Raw genomic sequence first — 19418 nt, 5'->3', positions numbered from 1 at the left:
AGAGATGACACATATGAATACGTGGATCCTGGATCAAATAATACTGAGGCATCTTTGCCGCAAACAGAAATAATACCTGTAATCACAGCATCCGAGGCCTCTGCATCTGTTCTAGCCAAAAAAGCATAGAACCGAGCTAGAGCGCCAACTGGCTGGCCTCCGCCTGGCTGACCTCCACCTCTAGGATGGACCCTACCCACCTATCCTCCACCTCTTGGTGGTCCGACTACTGGTAGAGCAACTGGTCCGATAAGCATAGGCTGTTGACCCTGCTGTATTGGTCTACCCCAAAGCCTGGGGCAAAACCTCCGCATATGACTGGGATCCCCGCACTCGTAACAACTCTTCGGTGCGATGGGCTGCTGACTAAGTGTCTCGCCCTGGGGAACTGAATACCTACTGGGAGGACCCTGAATAGCTGGTGGGTGGTAGGAACTCTCTGGTATAGCACTGAGATAAGGTCGCACTGAGCACCTCGAGGAGGTGGTGGTGCTGGAAATGGGGGTCTGCTAGACTGCCCCCTCACGAACTTACCTCTGCCCCCAGACGGAGCACCTCTGAACTCTCTAGAGTACCTGAACTGCTTATCTCTCATAATCTGCTCTCGGCTCCCCTGACGCACACCCTCAATCCTCCGGTCTATCTCCACAACTCGCTCATAAGAAGTACCCATCTCAACCTCTCGAGCTATAGTGGCATGAATACCAGTATGTAAATCGGCTACAAACCTCTGCACTCTCTCCGCCTCAGTAGGCAGTATCATAAGTGCATGGCGAGATAATTCAGAAAACCTCGCCTCATAATCAGTCACTGACATCTGACTCTGCTGGAGCTGCTCAAACTGAAACCGCAACTCTTCCCTCTGGAAGGGTGGAATATACTTGTCCAGGAAGATACGGGTGAACCTGTCCCAAGTCATGGGAGGAGAATCTGCTGGTCTGCCAAGAGCATAAGACTGCGACCATCTACGGGCTCTGCCCTCTAGCTGAAAAGTAGCAAAGTCTACCCCATGAGACTCTAATATCCCCATGTTGTGCAGTCTGTCCCTGCAACGATCAATGAAGTCCTGTGGATCCTCATGTCGCTCACCCCCAAAGACAGGAGGATGCAGTCTAGTCCATCGGTCCAATAGCTTCTGAGGATCGGCGGCTACAGCTAGCTTGGGCTCAGGTGAAGCTACTGCCACTTGCTGGGCTCCTCCCACGGGTAGTGCACCCTGGATCTGATATACAGCAGCTGTCTGTCCATGAGCCTGCGCAGTAGGGATCTGTGCTCCCCTGCCCGCCTGAGATGTGGCTGGGTCTGCCGGAAATAAATCATCCTGAGTCATATTGTCCATGAACCGCAGCATACGACCCATGATATCCTGAAATCCCAGTGCAGATGTGAAATCCACCGGAGCTGGCTTTGCCACAGGCACCTCACCCTGCTCCTCAATAATGGGATTCTCTGTTGGACCCACTGGCGGCAAAACTGGAATAGTCCTGGGACGTCCTCACCCTCTACCAGGGGCTGGAGCCCTCCCTCGGCCTCTAGCAACTGGGGGAGTAGCTCTTCCCTGGTCTGGAACCTCATTCGAGCGCGTTCTCACCATCTGAGAGAGAATAAGAGAAGGATATTTAGAACTACATCAATTGCACAATGGAATATAAAGAAAGTAAATTTCCTAACACCCTATAGCCTCTCGAAGATAAATACAAACGTCTCCGTACCGATCCGCAAGAATCTATTAGGCCTGCTCATAACTTGTGAGACCTACGTGAACCTAGTGCTCTGATACCATGTTGTCACGACCCAATTTTTCCTATAGGTCGTGATGGCGCCCAATACTACAGCTATGCAAGCCAACTTAATAAATTAAGCATATATTGACAAAATTTCAAACCAAGAAAATAATAAAACCCAAATTCTACCAATATGTGTGCCAAGACCTGGTGTCACAAGTGTACGAGCATCCAGTAGATTATACAAAACCTCAAACACTGTCTGAAATAAAAATAGACAGAATGAAAAAATATAAAAAGAGACACTAGTAGCTGCAGAATGGATCAGAAAGGCAGCTCACCACTATGCCCCTGGATAACGTGGGTGTAAGACGATAGGTCCCCCACTAGTACTTGCCTCAGGTTCTGCACAAAAAGTGCAGCAAGTGTAGTATGAGTACGTAAACAACGTGTACCCAGTAAGTATCAAGCCTAATCTCGAAGTGGTAGAGACAAGATGGCCGACTTTGACACTCACTATGGGTCAATAATAATAATTGAAATACAACTAGGATATTTAAATCATCATGATTTATAAAATTTAAAATAATTTATTTAATCAGCAGAAATAATCAAATTCCTTCAAATGCAACAATTCTCAATATATTAATTAAATTCCTTCAATTCAAATAATTTACAATTTATCAATTAAATATCATTTACAGGAATAATAATTAATTTTTTAACAAGCAAGAATAATAATTCATTAAATTTCAAGGATTTTCCAATTTATCAATTAGCTTCGCAAGCTGAAATAAACTATTAAAGTATCGTGTAATTATTATTATTAAGCACGATTTCTGCCGAGGACGTACGACCCGATCCAGAGTGTCGTGTACACTGCCGAGGGACGTGCAACGCGATCCATAGATGCATCTATCCTGCCGAGACGTTCGGCCTGCTCCACAATAAAGGAGGACATTTTTTTATGTACCTCCGGAAGGAGAGTATATTTATTATAGGATAAATTTGGGAGAAAGAACAATTGTTTTTAACAATTAATTAATTTAAACAGAAAATCAAGCATATGAGATTTTCATCCTTTAATATCTTTATCTAATAATTCACAATATATTCATATATATCAATTAATATTAATTAAACAAAGAATACAATTTACACAAGTAATTCATGCTTTGAGTCCTAAACTACCCGGACTTTAGCATTAATAGTAGCTACGCACGGACCTTCGTCACCTCGTGCGTACGTAGCCCCTGCAATTAGCATATGGGGTAATTTTCCCCTCACAGGATTAGACAAGAGACTTACCTCGTCTTGCTCCAATTTAATCTACTAGAAGGCCTTTTCCACGATTATCCAACTCTGTCTGGCTAGAATCTAGCCAAAATAATTCGATACAATCACTAAAAACTATTGGAATAAATTCTATAAGAAAATATTACTTTTTCAACAAAAATCCCGAAATTAATTAAAAATTCGTCTGTGGGACCCACGTTTCGGAATCCGACAAAAGTTATGAAATATGAACACCCACTCAACCACGAGTCTACCCATACCAAAATCACTAAATTTCGATAACAATTCGGCCCTCAAATCCTCAAATCTATCCAAGAGGGTTTTCAAACTTTTCCAAATCAATTCATCAATTAAATGATAAAAATAGTGATGGATTCGGGTAATTTAACCAATATTGAGTTAAGAACACTTACCCCATTTTTTTTCTCTGAAAATCTCCCAAAACTAGCCTAAATCCGAGCTCCAAATCGTTAAAAATGAAAAATGGGACGAAGTCCCATTTTCAGAACTTAAACTCTCTGCCTAGTGATTTTTTCTACGCGATCGCAAACTTCCTCACGCGATAGCGTAGCACAAATTTTACTGCCCAAACATTAACCCTACGTGATCGCATCAAGTCTCACGCGATCGCGAATGCATCAGGTTCCGACTCTACGCGATCACACCCCTCTTCACGCAATCGCGTAGCAAAACGCGTGGCCCAGCTTCCTCTCAAGTTTCCCCTACGCGATCGCAAACACTGACACGCGATCGCGATACACACTGGCCAATCCTACGCGATCGCGGACGTGTCCACACGATCGCAGTGAACAAATTCCCAGCTGCCCAAATTAACCTTACGCGATCGCAACCCCATTCATGCGATCGTGTAGAACAAATCAACCTCTGCCTAAATTACTTTACGCGATCGCAGACCAACTTACGCGATCTGGTATAAGGATACCAGAAAAAAATACCAGCAGTTATCAGCAGTGTTCCAAAGGCCAAAAATGATCTGTTAGCCGTCTGAAACTCACCCGAGCCCCTCAGGACCTCAACCAATTATACCAACAAGTCCTAAAACATCATACAAACTTAGTCAAAACCTCAAATCACATCAAACAATGCTAAAACCACAAATTATCCTCCAATTCAAGCTTAATGAAACTCAAAATTTCCAACTTCTTCATTCGGTACCGAAACCTATCAAATCAAGTCCGATTGACCTCAAATTTTGTACACAAGTCATAAATGACATAACAGAGTTATAAAAATTTTCAGAACTGGATTCCGACTCCGATATCAAAAAATCAACTCCCCGGTCAAACTTCCAAACTTAAATTCCTATTTTAGCAATTTTAAGCCTAATTTAACTACGGACTTCCAAATAAAATTCGGAACACGCTCCTAAGTCCAAAATCACCATACGGAGCTGTTGGAATCATCAAAATTCTATTCCGGGGTCGTTTTCTCAAAATGTTGACCGAAGTCAAACTTAGCACTTTAAGGCCAACTTAAGGAACCAAGTGTTCCGGTTTCAACCGAAACACTTCCAAATCCCGAACCAACCATCCCTGTAAGTAATAAATCATTAAAAGTACATATGAGAAGTTTTGTTTTAGGGAAGGGGGTTCTAAAAGTTAAATTGACTGGTTGGGTCATTACAAGCACGATCAATGGTTGCCTCATTAAAAAATCTTGCCAAAAAACCCATTTGGGACAAAAATCGGTCTAAGGGAAAAAGAGTGCAACAACTCGTGCTTTCTGGCCTAAAGGCTTCGAGTTGAATAATACATCCATGTCTTTGGTCGAACACCTGCAAGGGTTAGTTTCAAAATATAATTGAACAGGGGAGGGTCATACCTTAGCAGTAGTATCGTTTTAGGTGTGACACGTTCCAATTGCTTTGAAGTTGATTGTCGTTTATCACACCGAGCTTGTAGGATTTCCACTATACGGCCGCTATCGGTCCCTGATCGGCCTCTGTTCTCAGTTGGTATCCCTTTTAATAACGGACCTAGAACCCAACTGGTCGTCTTCGACTCTTATTTTGGATTGATACCGATTGTGCACATCGGCCCAAGTAATAGCTGGGTACTCAATCAGGTTATGCTTCAGCCGCCGTGAAGCCATCGAGCTTCATTCGTTTAGACCTTGAGTGAAAGCTAAAATAGCCCAATTGTCTGTGACTGGTGGTAGATGCATTCGTTCTATTTGGAAATGAGATACGAATTCTCTTAGAATCTCGTTATCCTTTTGTCTTACCTTGAATAGGTCCGACTTCCTGGTCTCGACCTTTATGGCCCCAGCATGTGCTTTTATGAAAGAATCTACAAGCATAGCAAAAGAATCGATAGAGTTAGACGGTAAATTATGATACCATATCATTGCTCCCTTTGACAGGGTTTCACCGAATTTTTTCAATAATACAGATTCAATTTCATCGTCCTCTAGATCATTCCCTTTGATGGCAAATGTGTAAGAGGTGACATGTTCGTTGGGATCGGTCGTTCCATTATATTTAGGATTCTCGGGCATGCGAAACTTCTTTGGGATCGGTTTAGGAGTTGCGCTCGGGGAGAAAGGCTTTTGTACGAATTTTTTGGAATCTAAGCCCTTCAATATCGGTGATGTCCCCGGGATCTGATCAACCCTAGAGTTATACATTTCCACTTTTTTGTCGTTTGCCTCGATCCTCCTTTCTCCTGACTCTATTCGTTTTGTTAGTTATTCGAGCATCTTAACAATTTCGGGATTAGTCCCCGATTCTTGATCATTTGACCTTATTATAGATGGTCCCATTTTGTGGGTGACTTCTTGGGGTAGACTGAGCTCGAGTCTGGTTGGTGCCTGGGTTTGGCTCGGCAACTGGGCTATTGCTACTTGTTGAGCTTGCAAGATCTCAGAATCATACGCAAGCTGATTCCATTTTCTTGAGCGTTTTGGGTATTTCGAGCTGCAGACCGAGTTCCACCATGAATGTTATCTTTAGGGTCGGAACGTTGGTTCGCCTCGATGGCCGCATGTGAATTAATGTCAATTGTCTCTTCGACCCGAGCTCCAACGGGATCGACAAATAGCCTTCCACCCCCGGGGTTTAAGTTGTTGTTCTCATCTTGAAGGCGAGCTTCGTTGTCGATAGGTAGGGCTATTAATTGAGGATCCATCCTTTTCAACCTGAAACCAAAGATACTTTTAAGAGCAAGTGTAAAATGGTGTGTTTTGCAAAGATTCGTACCAAATAACCACTGTTATCCTTAGCCTCACGGTGGGCGCCAAACTGTTTACCCGAAAAATGGAAAGAGTTGAATTTATATGTAGTTCTAAGGGTGCATAGTATAACTTGGCACAAATCGGAAAGTAAGAAGAAATATATTGAGTATTGACTGTATAAAGGATGAAATACAAATCAAATTGAATAGAAAGCTGTTTTATGAACAAGCAAGATGGATCAATGTATAAAGCTCACAAGAGGATAATCTCTATTGTATTTCTCTATTAATATCAAAAGTATATGAATATGAGAGTGTATGAATGCCTTAAATGATGGATTCTCTTACAAAAACAATAGCCATCCCTCTTATAGTGGAGGGATCCTACTTTGAATATAATTAAAAATACATAGTGGGGAACCTATGATAGATTAGCTTTTCTCTAATTCCCGCCGAGATTCTCTCCCTTAGTGCGGCTATAACGGCTCTTGTCGATTGGCTCGATCTTGATCGGACTTGGTTTTAGTTGGTTCCAGATTTAGTGCCCGATATTGACTCGAGCTCGATCTTTCCTCGGGGCTCGGTATTGACTTGGACTCGGCATTGGTCGATCTCTAGCTCTCAAGCTCGATAACGCCGCTTCGCATCATAGTTCGATTTGGATTCGAGCTCGGTATTTGATCGGTCCTAGAAATTTGAGCTCGGTAACCTAGCTTTAGATCTCATACCCGATATTATGAAGATGACCTTCGGTCCATTATGTTCCAATCTTGACTAATCATACGAAGGTTGAAATTGGTTTTGACCGTATACAAACTTATAATGAGGTTCTAAGGACACATGATTTCACTTAATACCAATTGATAAATATGAAGATTAATAATAGAAATAAACTATAAAGTAAAGCAAACCGATGTTAGAATGGAACTCAGCCCTCGAGCTAGGGTGCCCTCGAACTGATTGATACCAAAACAGTTAAAAATAAAGCAAACTGATGAACAAGAGAGTATAAGCTAAAGAGAGAGCATTATATTGGCTTTTTTATGCGAGAACAATGTGTCTTACAAATGGTTAATACTTACCTTTATATAGTAGAGGAATTCTACTTATGGTATAACTCTAATTACAGAAGGAAATCCCATGATTAGCTAATTAGCCGTTCCTAATTTGATCCGTTCCGAGATTTTCGCCATGATCTTCAACCAGTCACAGATATTTTGCCTTTCTGTTATTATGTTATCTTCGATCTTGCTCGATGCTTGTCTCATTCGGTCTCAATCGCTACTGGCCTCAATATCGACAGGTACCTCGAATCCTGAACTTGGTACCTTGTCCTCGTACCTTGGTCTGATCCACTACGGGGCTGACCCTCGATGTAGCTTCCTGGTCCGGGTCAGATAAAAAAATTGGATGGGCTCGGTTTTAACCATATACAGATAGTCCCCTCATTTTTTGGAGTGTAATGACAAGAAACGAATTGAGCCTTTAATTTTTACCTCGACCTTCCATGACGTCACCGTCGTGACGTAAGCAACGGAAGTGATCAAAATGTCTCGTCGGTACAGTTCCCCAAGTTATTAATGAGTGTCAGTTGGTGGTCGGCCACTAGTGCCTTTGAACCGTCGCCGTGAATCCAATAAATAGAGCCCTTCTTCATTGATTCAAACTTTACTTTCACTTCCTTCTAATCTCCAAAGCTTTTACATCTCTTAAGTTCTTCCCTTTTACAAATCTTCAGTGTCGAGGTATATATGCTCGATAACTGAAGGTTACCTTAAGCAGGTAAAGAAAGACTACAAATGGGAGGGCAAAGAGGTGGTGATCCCGACCCTCGAAGAAGACATCACCACCCATGTGGAAGGGTTTCTAAGTGTTTACACTTACCTTTCACACTGAGCCCCCTCTACGTCATCATCATTGCTTTTTTCCGTCAATATCGAATAAACCTAGGCCAAATCCATCCTTCCTTTTGGTAAATTGTTATTCTGCTCCGATTCTTCGTGAGCAAAATCGAGGGGCTCCCTTTCACCCTCGATCACCTTATCAGATTGTATAGCCCCTGCCTCTATCGAGGTGGGTTAATAAAACTCCAATGTCGGGATACCAAAGTACTGTTCTCGAGCATAGACGAGGATAAAGACCGAGGCTGGATGGGCCGGTTCGTTCGAGTGAGGACTTCCGACCTAATCCCAGCCGAGAAGATGCCATTTCCTAAAAAATGGAACATGAATCGTAAGTACCGTCTCACTGTTAGCTTCCATGTATTATTTGTTCCTTTATTTTTTCTCATCGATGTCTTTTTCCATGATGTAGCAGTTGCTTGGATGCCCCATGCAATTCCCGACGTTGAGAGCTGGGTTCGGAACCTGGCCTCGACCTCTAATACGCCGAGCGCTCATGGCGCGATTTATCAAAGGGCTGATGGGAGGCCAAGACTCATGGTAATCCCACTTTTTGTGTATTTGATTATTCGACTAAGATGCACTTCTTCTACTTATTCAATTTTCTCGTGTACAGGCCTGGGCAAGGATGCGGTCATGAGGCCCCTATCTGGTGAGGAGGAGATTTCGATTCCGGCACCGAAACCGACTAAGGACAAAAAGAGGAAAAAGACCTCAACCTCCGAGGATCCAGAACCTAAGAAGAAGGCGGCTCGTAAGCCGAAGAAGAACATCATCCTTCTGACCGAAGACTATGTTCGACGTCTAAGGGAGGAAGACGAAGAAGAGGAAGAAGACGACTCCGGGCTGGTGGCCCGAGTGGGAATGAGCACTGAGGCCCCAAAGGCCACTGAATCGGTGAAGTCTGCAGAGACTCCATCTCGAGATGATAGGGTCTCGGAAAGACACTTGGGCGAAGTCCCCGAGTCATCGAGGATTGAAGATGCCTCCCACCATAATGAGCCAACGGTGGGTACGACTGTAGGGGCTAGTCTCGAGGCCCCTCGAGATGGAGAAAACGCCCCAAGTGATCCACTTGGGGTAATAGGAATAAGAGGCTCCCCGCTGCTCTCCTCATTTTCTGAGGAGATGATTCAAGAGGCTCGGGCCTTGAAGACCCCCTCCATCGAAGGAGCCCATGGAAGGGAGGACCTCTTCCGTGATTACTTTACTGGGGTCGAAGATGCTACCGGCCTGAGTGACTTGGAGGTCTCGAGGAAGGACTCAGGCGAGGCATCGAGCCTTTTCAATAAAGCGCAGCAAGCTCTGAATTGGGTAAGCCTTAACTCCCCTTGTTGGTATTAACCTTGTGTTTATTTTTCTTTTCATGTCTAACTTTTTTTTTCTTCTTTCTGCGTAGGCCTCTGCGCTTTATCGGGAAGCATTTTCTCGGTTTTGAGCTGAGCTGAGTCGGTATGAGGCCGACATACAAAGGCTTACCGAGGAGAGGAATTCCCTCAACCTTCTCGGTGGGCAAAAAGAAGAAAAGATCAAGGACCTCCGAGCCGAGTTGGCCACAGCTCACAAAGATCAGACCGACCTGATCGAGCAAGTAAGGAAAATCTTAAAAGCTCATGGGCTCGATTTAGGAACGGTGGCTAACATTTCAATCTCACAGCTGAAGCAGAAGGTCGAGAGGATCGGGCAGTTCCACGAGGAGGTCAACATGATGAAGGCAGAGACTTAGGGTGGAAAGAAAGTATGGACTGCTTTGTTGCAGAAAAAGAGACTGCTCGAGCCCAATTATCATTGGTCGAAAGTCAGCTTCGAGGCACGAAGGAGAAGAGCTCGGCTCAGGCAAAGAAAATAGAGGAGCTCAAGGTTCGGTTGGCTTCCGAACTTGCAAAGGTCAAATCTGAAGCTGAAAAGGAAAAGGTCGAGGCAGATGCGATCCTGGTCGTCTACCAGGCCGATGCTGAAGCCGCTCAAGTCCAAGCGAGAGAGGCAGCCGAGACCGCTCAAACTCGAGCACATTGGATTGTTGAACTCGCCAAATGCCAATCTCGGAGGAAAACCCTCGAGGAGATCCACGCTCGAGGTTTCGATCTTACCGACGAGATAATAAAGGCTAGAGAGTATTAAGCTGATGCTAGAGTGCTGGCCTCTTCCGATGATGATGATGATGATGGCAGCAAGATCGGGTCCGAGAATGGCGAGGACCTCGATGGAGAAGAAACCACCCCTGAGGAAAATTAGGAATCTTAGGTTTTTTCTTTTTTGATTTTTTGTGCGGGACCCTGATCGGTCCTTGTAAATATCTTCGTATATATTGTTGATACCCAATTTTGCCCTCATATTTTCTCAAATAATATATATACTTTCAAATATCATTTTTTGCATCATTATTTAGTTTACAAATCTATACGAGCATTTTCTATATTTTTTCATAATATTTAAAGTTTTTAAATTGATTTCCCTGTACTTAAATTACTTGAATACTTATTAATTATTTCTTCAAATTATTTTGTGATATTACCTAAAATTATTATTTGCACCTATAACACAGGTTTCAAATATTTTACTTTATTTTTTATATATAATTACATTAATATTTTAAAGGCTATTTGTACAATTTTGCAGCAATAGCCCATATTCATACATAAATGCTCTTTATTTATATTATTTGAGTCAAAATAGCATTTTATATTTTTTATAATACTAAGTTATTATTTTTAATCATTTTAGTACATAAATAATATTTTTATTTATTTATTAATTATTTTTATAAATTACTTTCGATAAATATTGCCTATTTAAATAATAGCCCAGATTTAAACTAATTTTTGGACCAAAATTGGCCCAATATACTTATCCCAACCCCCTGGCCCAAGACCAAATGACCCCTTTAGTTATAACTCAGCCGGGACCCGTTCCGCGACCCGCCCGCTTCTCCTCTAACCCTGGCCGTTGATCTCAAATGATCAACGACCCATAGTCATTCACCCATTTTAATTAACCTAACCTGCCCCAAAACCCTATCATTTCCTCCCAGACGCCGCCTTTGAATCCTCTCTTCTCCTCTCCTCAGAAACCCTAGTCGACCTCTCAATTTTCTCCAAATCTGTCTCAATCATGGATTCTTTCCATGATTTTCTTACCTTTTATGTGTTATATCGGCACTACTTGTAAGGCTATGGTATCACTTAGTACTTGCCTAAACTTGGCAAGTACTATCTCTTAGATTTGGGTCTTTTCAACTTCAATCGCTTGAATCTGGACAAAATCTCGTCCATGTGAACCATGGCAAGGCTATATTGGGTCTGATTAGCCAAGCCAAGATCTCCGGCCAATCTCCGATTTCTGTCAACTAGGGTTTACCTATTTTTTCCCTAATCTGACTTTTACTAATTTTGCATGATATTATTTCATTATTTATGTTGATTTTATAATATTTCCTTGTTTGTTTGCCGAATTTCTACTACTATATAACTCCCCCCCCCCTCATTCCCCTCTAATTCAGACCGGAATTGCTAGATTTTCACTAATAACTATGGGAGATTGATGTGAAGTAGGTAATCGATTACCTGTAGATGAGGTGGCACCGTCAGGGGAGAGAGAGAGAGAGAGAGAGAGAGAGAGAGAGAGAGAGAGAGAGAGAGAGAGAGATGGGTTTTCTTTGGCATTGTAATGGGATCAATGTTTAGGTCCCTTAGGGTGGGGTGGCTCACTGACAAGTGGGATTGGGCTATGAGTGTATTTCTTTGAGAGACTGGGATATTTTTATTTTATGTAAGAATACTCGATTTGGGGGGCACAAATAGAAGTCCACCTAAGGTATCTTCTTCCACCTTGTTTGTATCAAATTTGTGAGTGTGGGTGTAAGGTATTATGCCCAAAGAGGCATCTTTTATTAGTGTATTAGGTAGGTGCCTTTTATGACCAGAATGTTTGATATGTGGTGGGTCACGTGGGCTACTCGCGCCCAATTAGTGATTTGGGCTAATTTGCTTCTGGGTCATAGAAGCCCTGGGAGGTATCTAGCCCTTTTAGGTCAAGAGATCACCCCTTTTGGGCTAGCTGGCTCCCTGAGTCATTTTCAACACGGCCCTAATTTATGGAGCCCATGGAAGGCCTGTGGTTCAGGACAAGGAACGTACCTGATGTCGAATTAAATCGCTTTACTTGTATTTGGGTAGTCGTCGCCGTTGTTCCCTTCTGCTACCATTGTAGATGCTTGTTTTTTCCTAAAAGGGACAGTTTTCCATTGACCGTCTCTGTTCTACGCTGTTTCTTCTCCGGGGGGAGGGGGGACATTTGTGTGGGGATCTGGTTGTGGGTTTTGATATGGGGTTTTAACATTGAAGGAACAAAACCTAATTGTATGCCCAATCCTCTCACAAGCCTTGCAAAGAATCCCCTCCCCCTCATACAGTATGGGCTGGATGTGGGTGCCTATGTTTACTGTAGAGGTAACTGGAATCTCCAATGCTACTTAAACACATATCGTTGCGTATCTTCCCCTTTGGGTGGAGGAGGTACATGTGTCGATCTTTAAGAGTTTCCCGATTATGTTGCCGACTTGTTCAAGACTGGCTTTATCGTAGAATTTTGCCGACAACTGGGATAGCCTGATCCATACAACTGTTATGGCTATCTTATATTCTACTGGGACAAAATTTGGTTCCCATCGGCGAACCGATAAGAAATGTCCCGCTACAAACCATAGGCCCTCTGTCAAGATCCTAGTCATGCTCTCTTCGAGAATGAATTTGACTATAAAAAAATTCCAGCCCAAATTAATGAGGGTGAGGGGTTCTATTGGTTTCCATAAGTGTGCCAACTTTGCTCGCAACACTTGGTGTGAAATTTTCCTCCCAAATATTTTGATAATTAGGGAATTTTTTTAAGGTTGGTAGAGTCTGACTTTGTCCTCATTAGTCAGTGGGATTGGAATATTCCCGACGTTTAGTTCAAATAAGAGAATGGAGGGTGATTGGTGATGTAGTTGGTACAGGGTAGATGAAAATTCAACTACGGGATATGAAAGAGGATATGCCCAAAAGAACTCCTTTAAGGAGATTAAGTTTTAGTGTAACTATTTAGGGATATACCTTATAAGGAGTGTGAGTGTAGAATTTTCATAATATAGGAGGTGAAAGTGCTTGAATAAAAAAAAATAAGGGATGTTCTCAAAATTGAGTTATATTATATGAGTATTTGTGTAATTAAAAGGAATTTGAGATTCTTTGATGTTTAGTTCAAAAATCGAAGGAACTCAACATTAGCAAATTAAAGGCTGAGGGCATATACAGGAGAAGGGGAGTAAGAAGAGTTGCAGAAGCAATAGAGTGAAAGGGTTGAAAAAGAGAATCAATTGTCAATGTAAATAAAATAAAAGGAAGCTATTGTTACAATAAAGTTTGTAAAACGGAGCTAGTTCTTAAAATATCACGTATGTAATTCGCGGGTGTCCGGCGCGCGCAAGTTCTGGCTGCTTTTACAATCCGGGTTCCGGTCGGAAAGAGCAATCGTGTTGGTGGTATCAACAAACTGCATCTTTGTTCTGCTTCTTTCCTTCCCATGTAATACTACGATATTTTAGTTTTAGTTTCTTCTCAAAATCTATATACTATTAGTCTTCTCCAATTAACTTTTTTCCCCACCTATTTTGTACTCGTAATATAAGTTTCTTTATGATTTTTGAGAGTATGTTATGGCCATGTTAGTACTGATTGACTCTGGTAGTTGGAAGAAGAAAGAAAAATATAAACTTTTATTTCATTCCGTTAATTGTTATGCTGCAGGAGACTCTCATGGCGAAAAGGCTGCAGCTTTCCAATAATTTTGCTCTAAAGAAGGTAAATCCTGCTACAAGACTTCTGCTACTATTCTTTTCTCATTGATTGATTTGATGAAACAGTTTTTATTCTCTATTTTTCTAGTGTTCAAGACGAGTTTGCACTCCGGAGGATCGCATTAGTCAGTTGCCTGATGAAGTTCTTGTACATATACTGTCTTACCTTAGCGTTAAGGAAGCAGCAGACACCAGTGTCCTCTCCAAGCGTTGGTTAATCTTGTGGAGATATGTTCCTCGGCTTGATTTTGATGCTACCAAACAATTGGACGAAGTAGCAGTGGATCAAAAGCTTCAGAAAAGGCACATGAAGAAGTATGTGAGATGGGTCAACCGTACGTTGCAAATGTGTAAAGGTCAAAGATTAGACCAATTTCGTGTTTGTTTCCATTTAAACAATTCGCCCAGTATGAGATTGACAAGTGGCTTGAGTTTGCCTTTGCTAGGCAAGTGCAAAGGCTAGAGTTTGACTTATCCGACAGGAGATGTGGGGATTGGAGATCCTAAAACTTTTTATACTTTCCCGCCCCAACTCCTCGATCTCACTGATAATGCTTGTCAACCACATTTCCACATGTTCAAGCCTTTCTTGCATAATTTTAAGCATATAAAGGTACTGTTATTTAAGTCTGTAAATGTGACAGGAGATGTTCTTGACTTCTTCCTGCACAATTGTCCTTTTCTTGAAGAAATGGTGGTTCAATCATATTCCTGGTAAATTTGAATGTCGTTGGTCCTTTCCTCAAGTTGAAACGCTTGGAGATATGGTACTGGCGTATTACCACCGTGTAAAATTACTTCAAATCTGTGATACAAACCTTGTAACACTTGTGACTTCAGCAGGCGACAAATTATTGCTTCGTAATGTCCCGATGCTGATTGAGGTAGAAATTGCGGGTTTCATGTTCACACATATTTGGATGAAATATTGCCTTGGAGTTGGGTTTCATGTGTTCTCTCTCAGCTAGAGGTCCTCAAAATACATGCTTGTAATGGATTGGTCAGTGAACAAAATTTTCAAATGTATATCTATCTTTACTTTGCTTGTACTTATTGCTTGTACTAATTGGTGTGTTGTAAATATTTCCCAGGAGTACTTGGAGCATTACAAATTTCCTGAACTCACCAAGCTCAAGAAATTTGTCGTAGAAGTTTTAGCAAAGGAAGACATGAGTGTCTTAGGTTGCATAAATGTCATAGGGGCGGCTCCACAGTTGAAGGAATTTGAGTTGAAGGTAAGTGTCAAGTCTGATTTGATCATTTTGGATGTCTTGATTATACCAAAAACTACATAAATTAACTTCATTTTCATATTCTGCATTTCCTATGTACTAATTGTTTGCCATATGAGTTTGTGTAACTGTGGGTTCAATTTTTCTCATTGGCAGTCGTTTTGGAGTAATCCCACGAGGCGAGAATGGGAGTGTGTGAAGACTGTAAGATGTTCACTACATCACCTCAAAGTGATCACGTTTTTTCGGATATTTTTGAAGTATCGGTGAACTTAAACTTGAACTCGTTAGGTATTTTTTGGAAAATGCTATGGTGCTCGAGAAAATCGTTGTTGATCCTCGTAATCAATATGACCTTGTCCCGTCGGAATCAGAAGAAATTGAGGAGCAAATGACAGGAAATTTTGCTAAGCTCCAGCTTGAAGGTGAAGTACCTTCGCCTATTGAGTTGGTGATACTGTGAAGGTTAATTTATGGAAATAATAATATGTTAATTTTCAGTTATTTGGACCCGTATATTTAAGATTTATGCTAGAGGGGAAATGTGGTTTAATATAATGATTGTATTCCTGAGGGAGCTTTATGTATGATCTAATTTATATTTCGAAATTTGCTTATTTTGACCTTATGTAATGTTTGTGTCAAGTCTAATAACAAGATTTATGGTGCTGGCAATTTTACATACAATTTAAATGGAGTATTTATTATAATAGGATTACTTACACTGTTTTTACTTTTCTACTGTACTGTAAAAACTCATACTTCGGGTTGCCCCTCCATTTTGGCCTCTCATAATGACCTGAGACTTCTCCCCATGTAATTAATTGATGAAATAGCAAGTGATTAGCAATTCTTGATTCTAATTAAGTAAAACTTCTGTATATAGAGATTTGAGAAAGGTCTTTTGTAAAGCCTGATATAGTGTTGAAGTTGTACCAAATCCAATATAGGAATTAGGGAAAAGCTCAAACCTTTCTTCTTCTAAAAGCAAACAGCACTTCCTATTTGCCTATTTATCATATTCACCGTCTAAAAACTTATCCCTTATGTTCATATCAAATACTGTGATTAAATTATAAATAAAGGTGTAAAACGTATTAGTTAATTACTGTATGATTAAATGATATGTGAAGACATGTATCATAGAAAAGGATAAATGTGGTGCTTTATCTCTAAATGAATTCCCTAAATTGCGCTTCTTTCTTAAATTAATTAGTACTTAATTAATTAAAAGCTTGACGCCAGGGTGCCGAACAAAAGATCAGAAATGCTATAATAACAAGTTAAAGGGGCATACCAACTTTCTTTCTGCATGAAAATTCACAAAAAGGCAACATAAAATAATAAAAAGTAATTTCCGAATGCTTGAGAAAGAAAAAGATAGTGCTATTAACTACTCTTATATGATCTGGTCAAGATATGTTCAAACAATCCGGAAAAAGAAAAAAAGTTTCCTATATCTGTTTTCTTATTAATAATGACTTGAATATATATACAAATACATTGCAGAATTCATCTAGTATTAAACATGAAATAACCAAATAGATCTTCTTCATAAACAAGCAAAATATAAAGACAAATGTTAATTGCTGGTGACTAACACTAAATTAGATCCATTGCTTAACTTTCTTTGCTTTTGATCCTCATTCCGCTCCCTTTCTAATTGAATCTTTGCATCTAAATATGCCCTCTTAACTTCCTCATTCCCTGGTTTTTCTTGTAACAAAATTTCATAATCTTGAATTGCAGCCTCCCATCTTTCCAACTATGTAATAAAATGCAAGAATCAAAAATGAGGGGAAAAAACCCATCAGGTTAGTGTATGATCTATGAAATAATAATAGAAATTAAAGAAAAAAAGAGATGTGTACAAAGAGTAATTTTACCTTCATGTAGCAATCAGCTCTTTTAAATCTAGCCTTTAAATATGAAGAACGTAATACAAGAGCTGCAGTGCAATCCTCCACTGCTTTCTCAAATTGTCCCAACTTGAATCGACAAGCTGCTCTGTTAAATAACAAAACAGAATTGTATTGCTCCTGTTCTAATCCTTGAGTGTAAATAGAACAAGCGTCTGTGTATTTTGATTCCTTAAAAAGGTCATTACCCTTTAACCGAGCTGATGCCAACCCTTTAATTCTTCTTAAAATTTTGGTTATTTCATTGCTCAAGTCAAGTTTCGCAGCCTCTTGAGCTGCAGCAATTCCATCGTCGAACCTGCCTACTAATGTGTAAACTTGTGCTCGAATTATTAACAAATACGCTGTTTTAGTTGAGCCGAAAAGGCAAGTACAAAGTTCCGTTTCAAAATTAGGTCCCTTCTGAATAGTGATGTATGCCTCCTCATGTCTTTGTAATTTCATCAATGCTTCAGCTCTCATTGCAATGATCTTTTTGAGTACAAAAAAGAAGGTGGAAACATAAAGTAAGCATCTTTAAACAGGTAAAGTTTTTAATTAAACTTGATGATTAAGAAAAGGGCTAAGTTGTTTCAACCTGTGGAGCTGAATCTGCACCAAAAGACATTGCATTTTGGCTCTCCTTAAGTAATGTGCTGTAATCCCTTAGCTTATGAGCTTCTATGCAATTGCAGATGCTTCTTTTAAGATCTTGAGCCTCAGCAATGTCTCTTCTTTCAACTTTTCGTCCACATTGTTTGTAATGATCTATTGCTTTCTCTGCTTCTCCCAATCTGTTGAGGGGAATATTATCAACTAAAGTAAAGAACACCATCTAATTACTTAAAAACTTCTGTTTTGATCACATGATTTTAGTACCTGAGATATAGTCTTGCAAGGCGAGATTGAGCGTTGTGATAAAAAGGGTCTAGCCGGATGGCCTCTCTGCATTCAATCACTGCCTCCATAAGACGGCCTAAACTCATTAAAGCTGCACTTTTGTTGCTATAATAACATGCATTTCTTGGATTGATGGAAATTGCTTGATCATATAAAGCCATTGCTTCCTCAAATCTTCCATTTCTATAATGCTCATTTCCCATACACTTTAGCACATCAGGGTCCAATTTATTTAACATATGGCTCCTTATACTAGGTTGTTTTACTATGTTCCCCATCAAGACTACTCTGCCTATAGTCTTTTGATCACTTGAGCCATTTTGGTTCTTTTGTTGCTTCAGATTTCCTAATTGGCCTAATAACATAATGTTGCCTGTGGAGGAAGCACGGTTCAATGCTCCAGTCGCGGTCAAGTCAGAGGGGGTGAAAGTTGGTTCCCTCCTAGGCTTTTTAGTGTTGGCCAAGTTGACAACTTGTGACATTTTGTGTGAGCTCGAAAAAGTGGACGATTGCTTCGAGCTGATTCTCGTACCATCGGATGTTGATCTCCTAACATGTTTTTGATCATGGGAAATCGAATTCCTCGGAGTGATTGAGAGTGGTTGAGTGGAATGTTTCACACCTAGTTTTCTTGGATTTTTGGCTGATTTCTTGGCGTCTAAATATGTGATGCTTGGCCTAATTGGTGTTAGATCATTGGCACTGGACTTGGTGGGAAGTGGTGGCACTGGTTGTTTACTTGGCTTAGATTTTCCAAGTTGAAAAATTGCTGCCATTAAACCACAACCCAATTGAATTTCCACTGACCTCTCTGCAATTTCAGCCATTGTTCCTCCTTCACAATTTGCTATCTGGTTTTTAATAAGCTATTTTAGAGGAAATGGAAGCTTTATCCAAAGTGAAGTATTCATGAATCAAAGTGGAAAGGTCAAATGGAAAAAAGATATTAATTTTTAAACACAATCCAGTAGACACATGGTCCAAGAAAGGGGAAAGAAATCAAAGATAAAACTTGAATATGAAGGGTTCAATGTGATAGGCCCTGATTCAGATAGAACAAATGTTTTGATTACTTATATATACTCTTTAAAGGTCCTAGAGTGGAAGTCAAGAAACCAACTTTATTTTCTTTTGCCGCTAAGAGTTTTGGCCTATCAAACAAAATTCCAAAAGGGGACAAGACTCGTCGTTCTAATAAAGTACCAACGAATGTCTTATCAAGAAAGTGTTATTTGGAACGATTTCTTTAAAATTTCTTTCCTATAGTGCCAAACAAGTAGGACCTTCCACCTAATCATAACAAAGTTTTTATTCCGGCAGGATTACTTAAAAATTCACACGTGCAAACATGTTTCATTCGCCAAACCTTCTGAAAAAATCTAACACGCAAGTTGAGAAATTAAGAATTCTATTATTAACTGAAAAGAAAATATATATTTATAT

General features: G+C 40.5%; 1 protein-coding gene and 1 pseudogene across 3 annotated transcripts; one reads left to right on the top strand and one right to left on the bottom strand.

Annotated features, from left to right (window-relative positions):
* The first annotated feature begins 11454 nt into the window (after positions 1–11454).
* On the top strand, positions 11455–15711 carry LOC107792449 (F-box/FBD/LRR-repeat protein At5g22660-like; annotated as a pseudogene). The gene is made up of 5 exons (XR_012697549.1): positions 11455–11463; positions 13896–13949; positions 14034–14945; positions 15022–15191; positions 15345–15711. The product of XR_012697549.1 is annotated as an F-box/FBD/LRR-repeat protein At5g22660-like (transcript).
* Positions 15712–16613: 902 nt separating this feature from the next.
* On the bottom strand, positions 16614–19037 carry LOC107792448 (inactive TPR repeat-containing thioredoxin TTL3-like). Of its 2 annotated transcripts, XM_016614660.2 has the most exons (5): positions 17955–19037; positions 17674–17869; positions 17285–17567; positions 17064–17184; positions 16806–16942 (listed from the first exon to the last, which is right to left on the bottom strand). In XM_016614660.2, the coding sequence occupies exons 1-4, from the start codon at positions 18800–18802 to the stop codon at positions 17099–17101; spliced, it is 1413 nt and encodes a 470-aa protein (XP_016470146.1). In that variant the 5' UTR covers positions 18803–19037; the 3' UTR covers positions 16806–16942; positions 17064–17098. The 2 variants fall into 2 exon arrangements, with proteins under 2 accessions (XP_016470144.1, XP_016470146.1); XM_016614658.2 differs by having other exon boundaries at positions 16614–16942; positions 17064–17567; positions 17955–19036.
* Between the last annotated feature and the right edge of the window lie 381 nt (positions 19038–19418).

The sequence above is a fragment of the Nicotiana tabacum genome, chromosome 12 (assembly GCF_000715075.1).
Source record: "Nicotiana tabacum cultivar K326 chromosome 12, ASM71507v2, whole genome shotgun sequence".
Lineage (NCBI taxonomy): Eukaryota > Viridiplantae > Streptophyta > Magnoliopsida > Solanales > Solanaceae > Nicotiana > Nicotiana tabacum.
Note: the sequence above shows the minus strand (reverse complement) of the source record. Positions and strands in the feature narration are given on the sequence as shown.

Bases quoted from the DNA above. Each gene is read 5' to 3' on its own strand.
- LOC107792448 (XM_016614658.2), bottom strand. From the start codon at position 18,802: ATGGCTGAAATTGCAGAGAGGTCAGTGGAAATTCAATTGGGTTGTGGT. The intron at 17,870-17,954 runs GTACTAAAATCA...TCCCCTCAACAG, and splicing joins CTTGCAAGACTATATCTCAG to ATTGGGAGAAGCAGAGAAAG. The intron at 16,943-17,063 runs GTAAAATTACTC...TTTATTACATAG, and splicing joins GAGCTGATTGCTACATGAAG to TTGGAAAGATGGGAGGCTGC.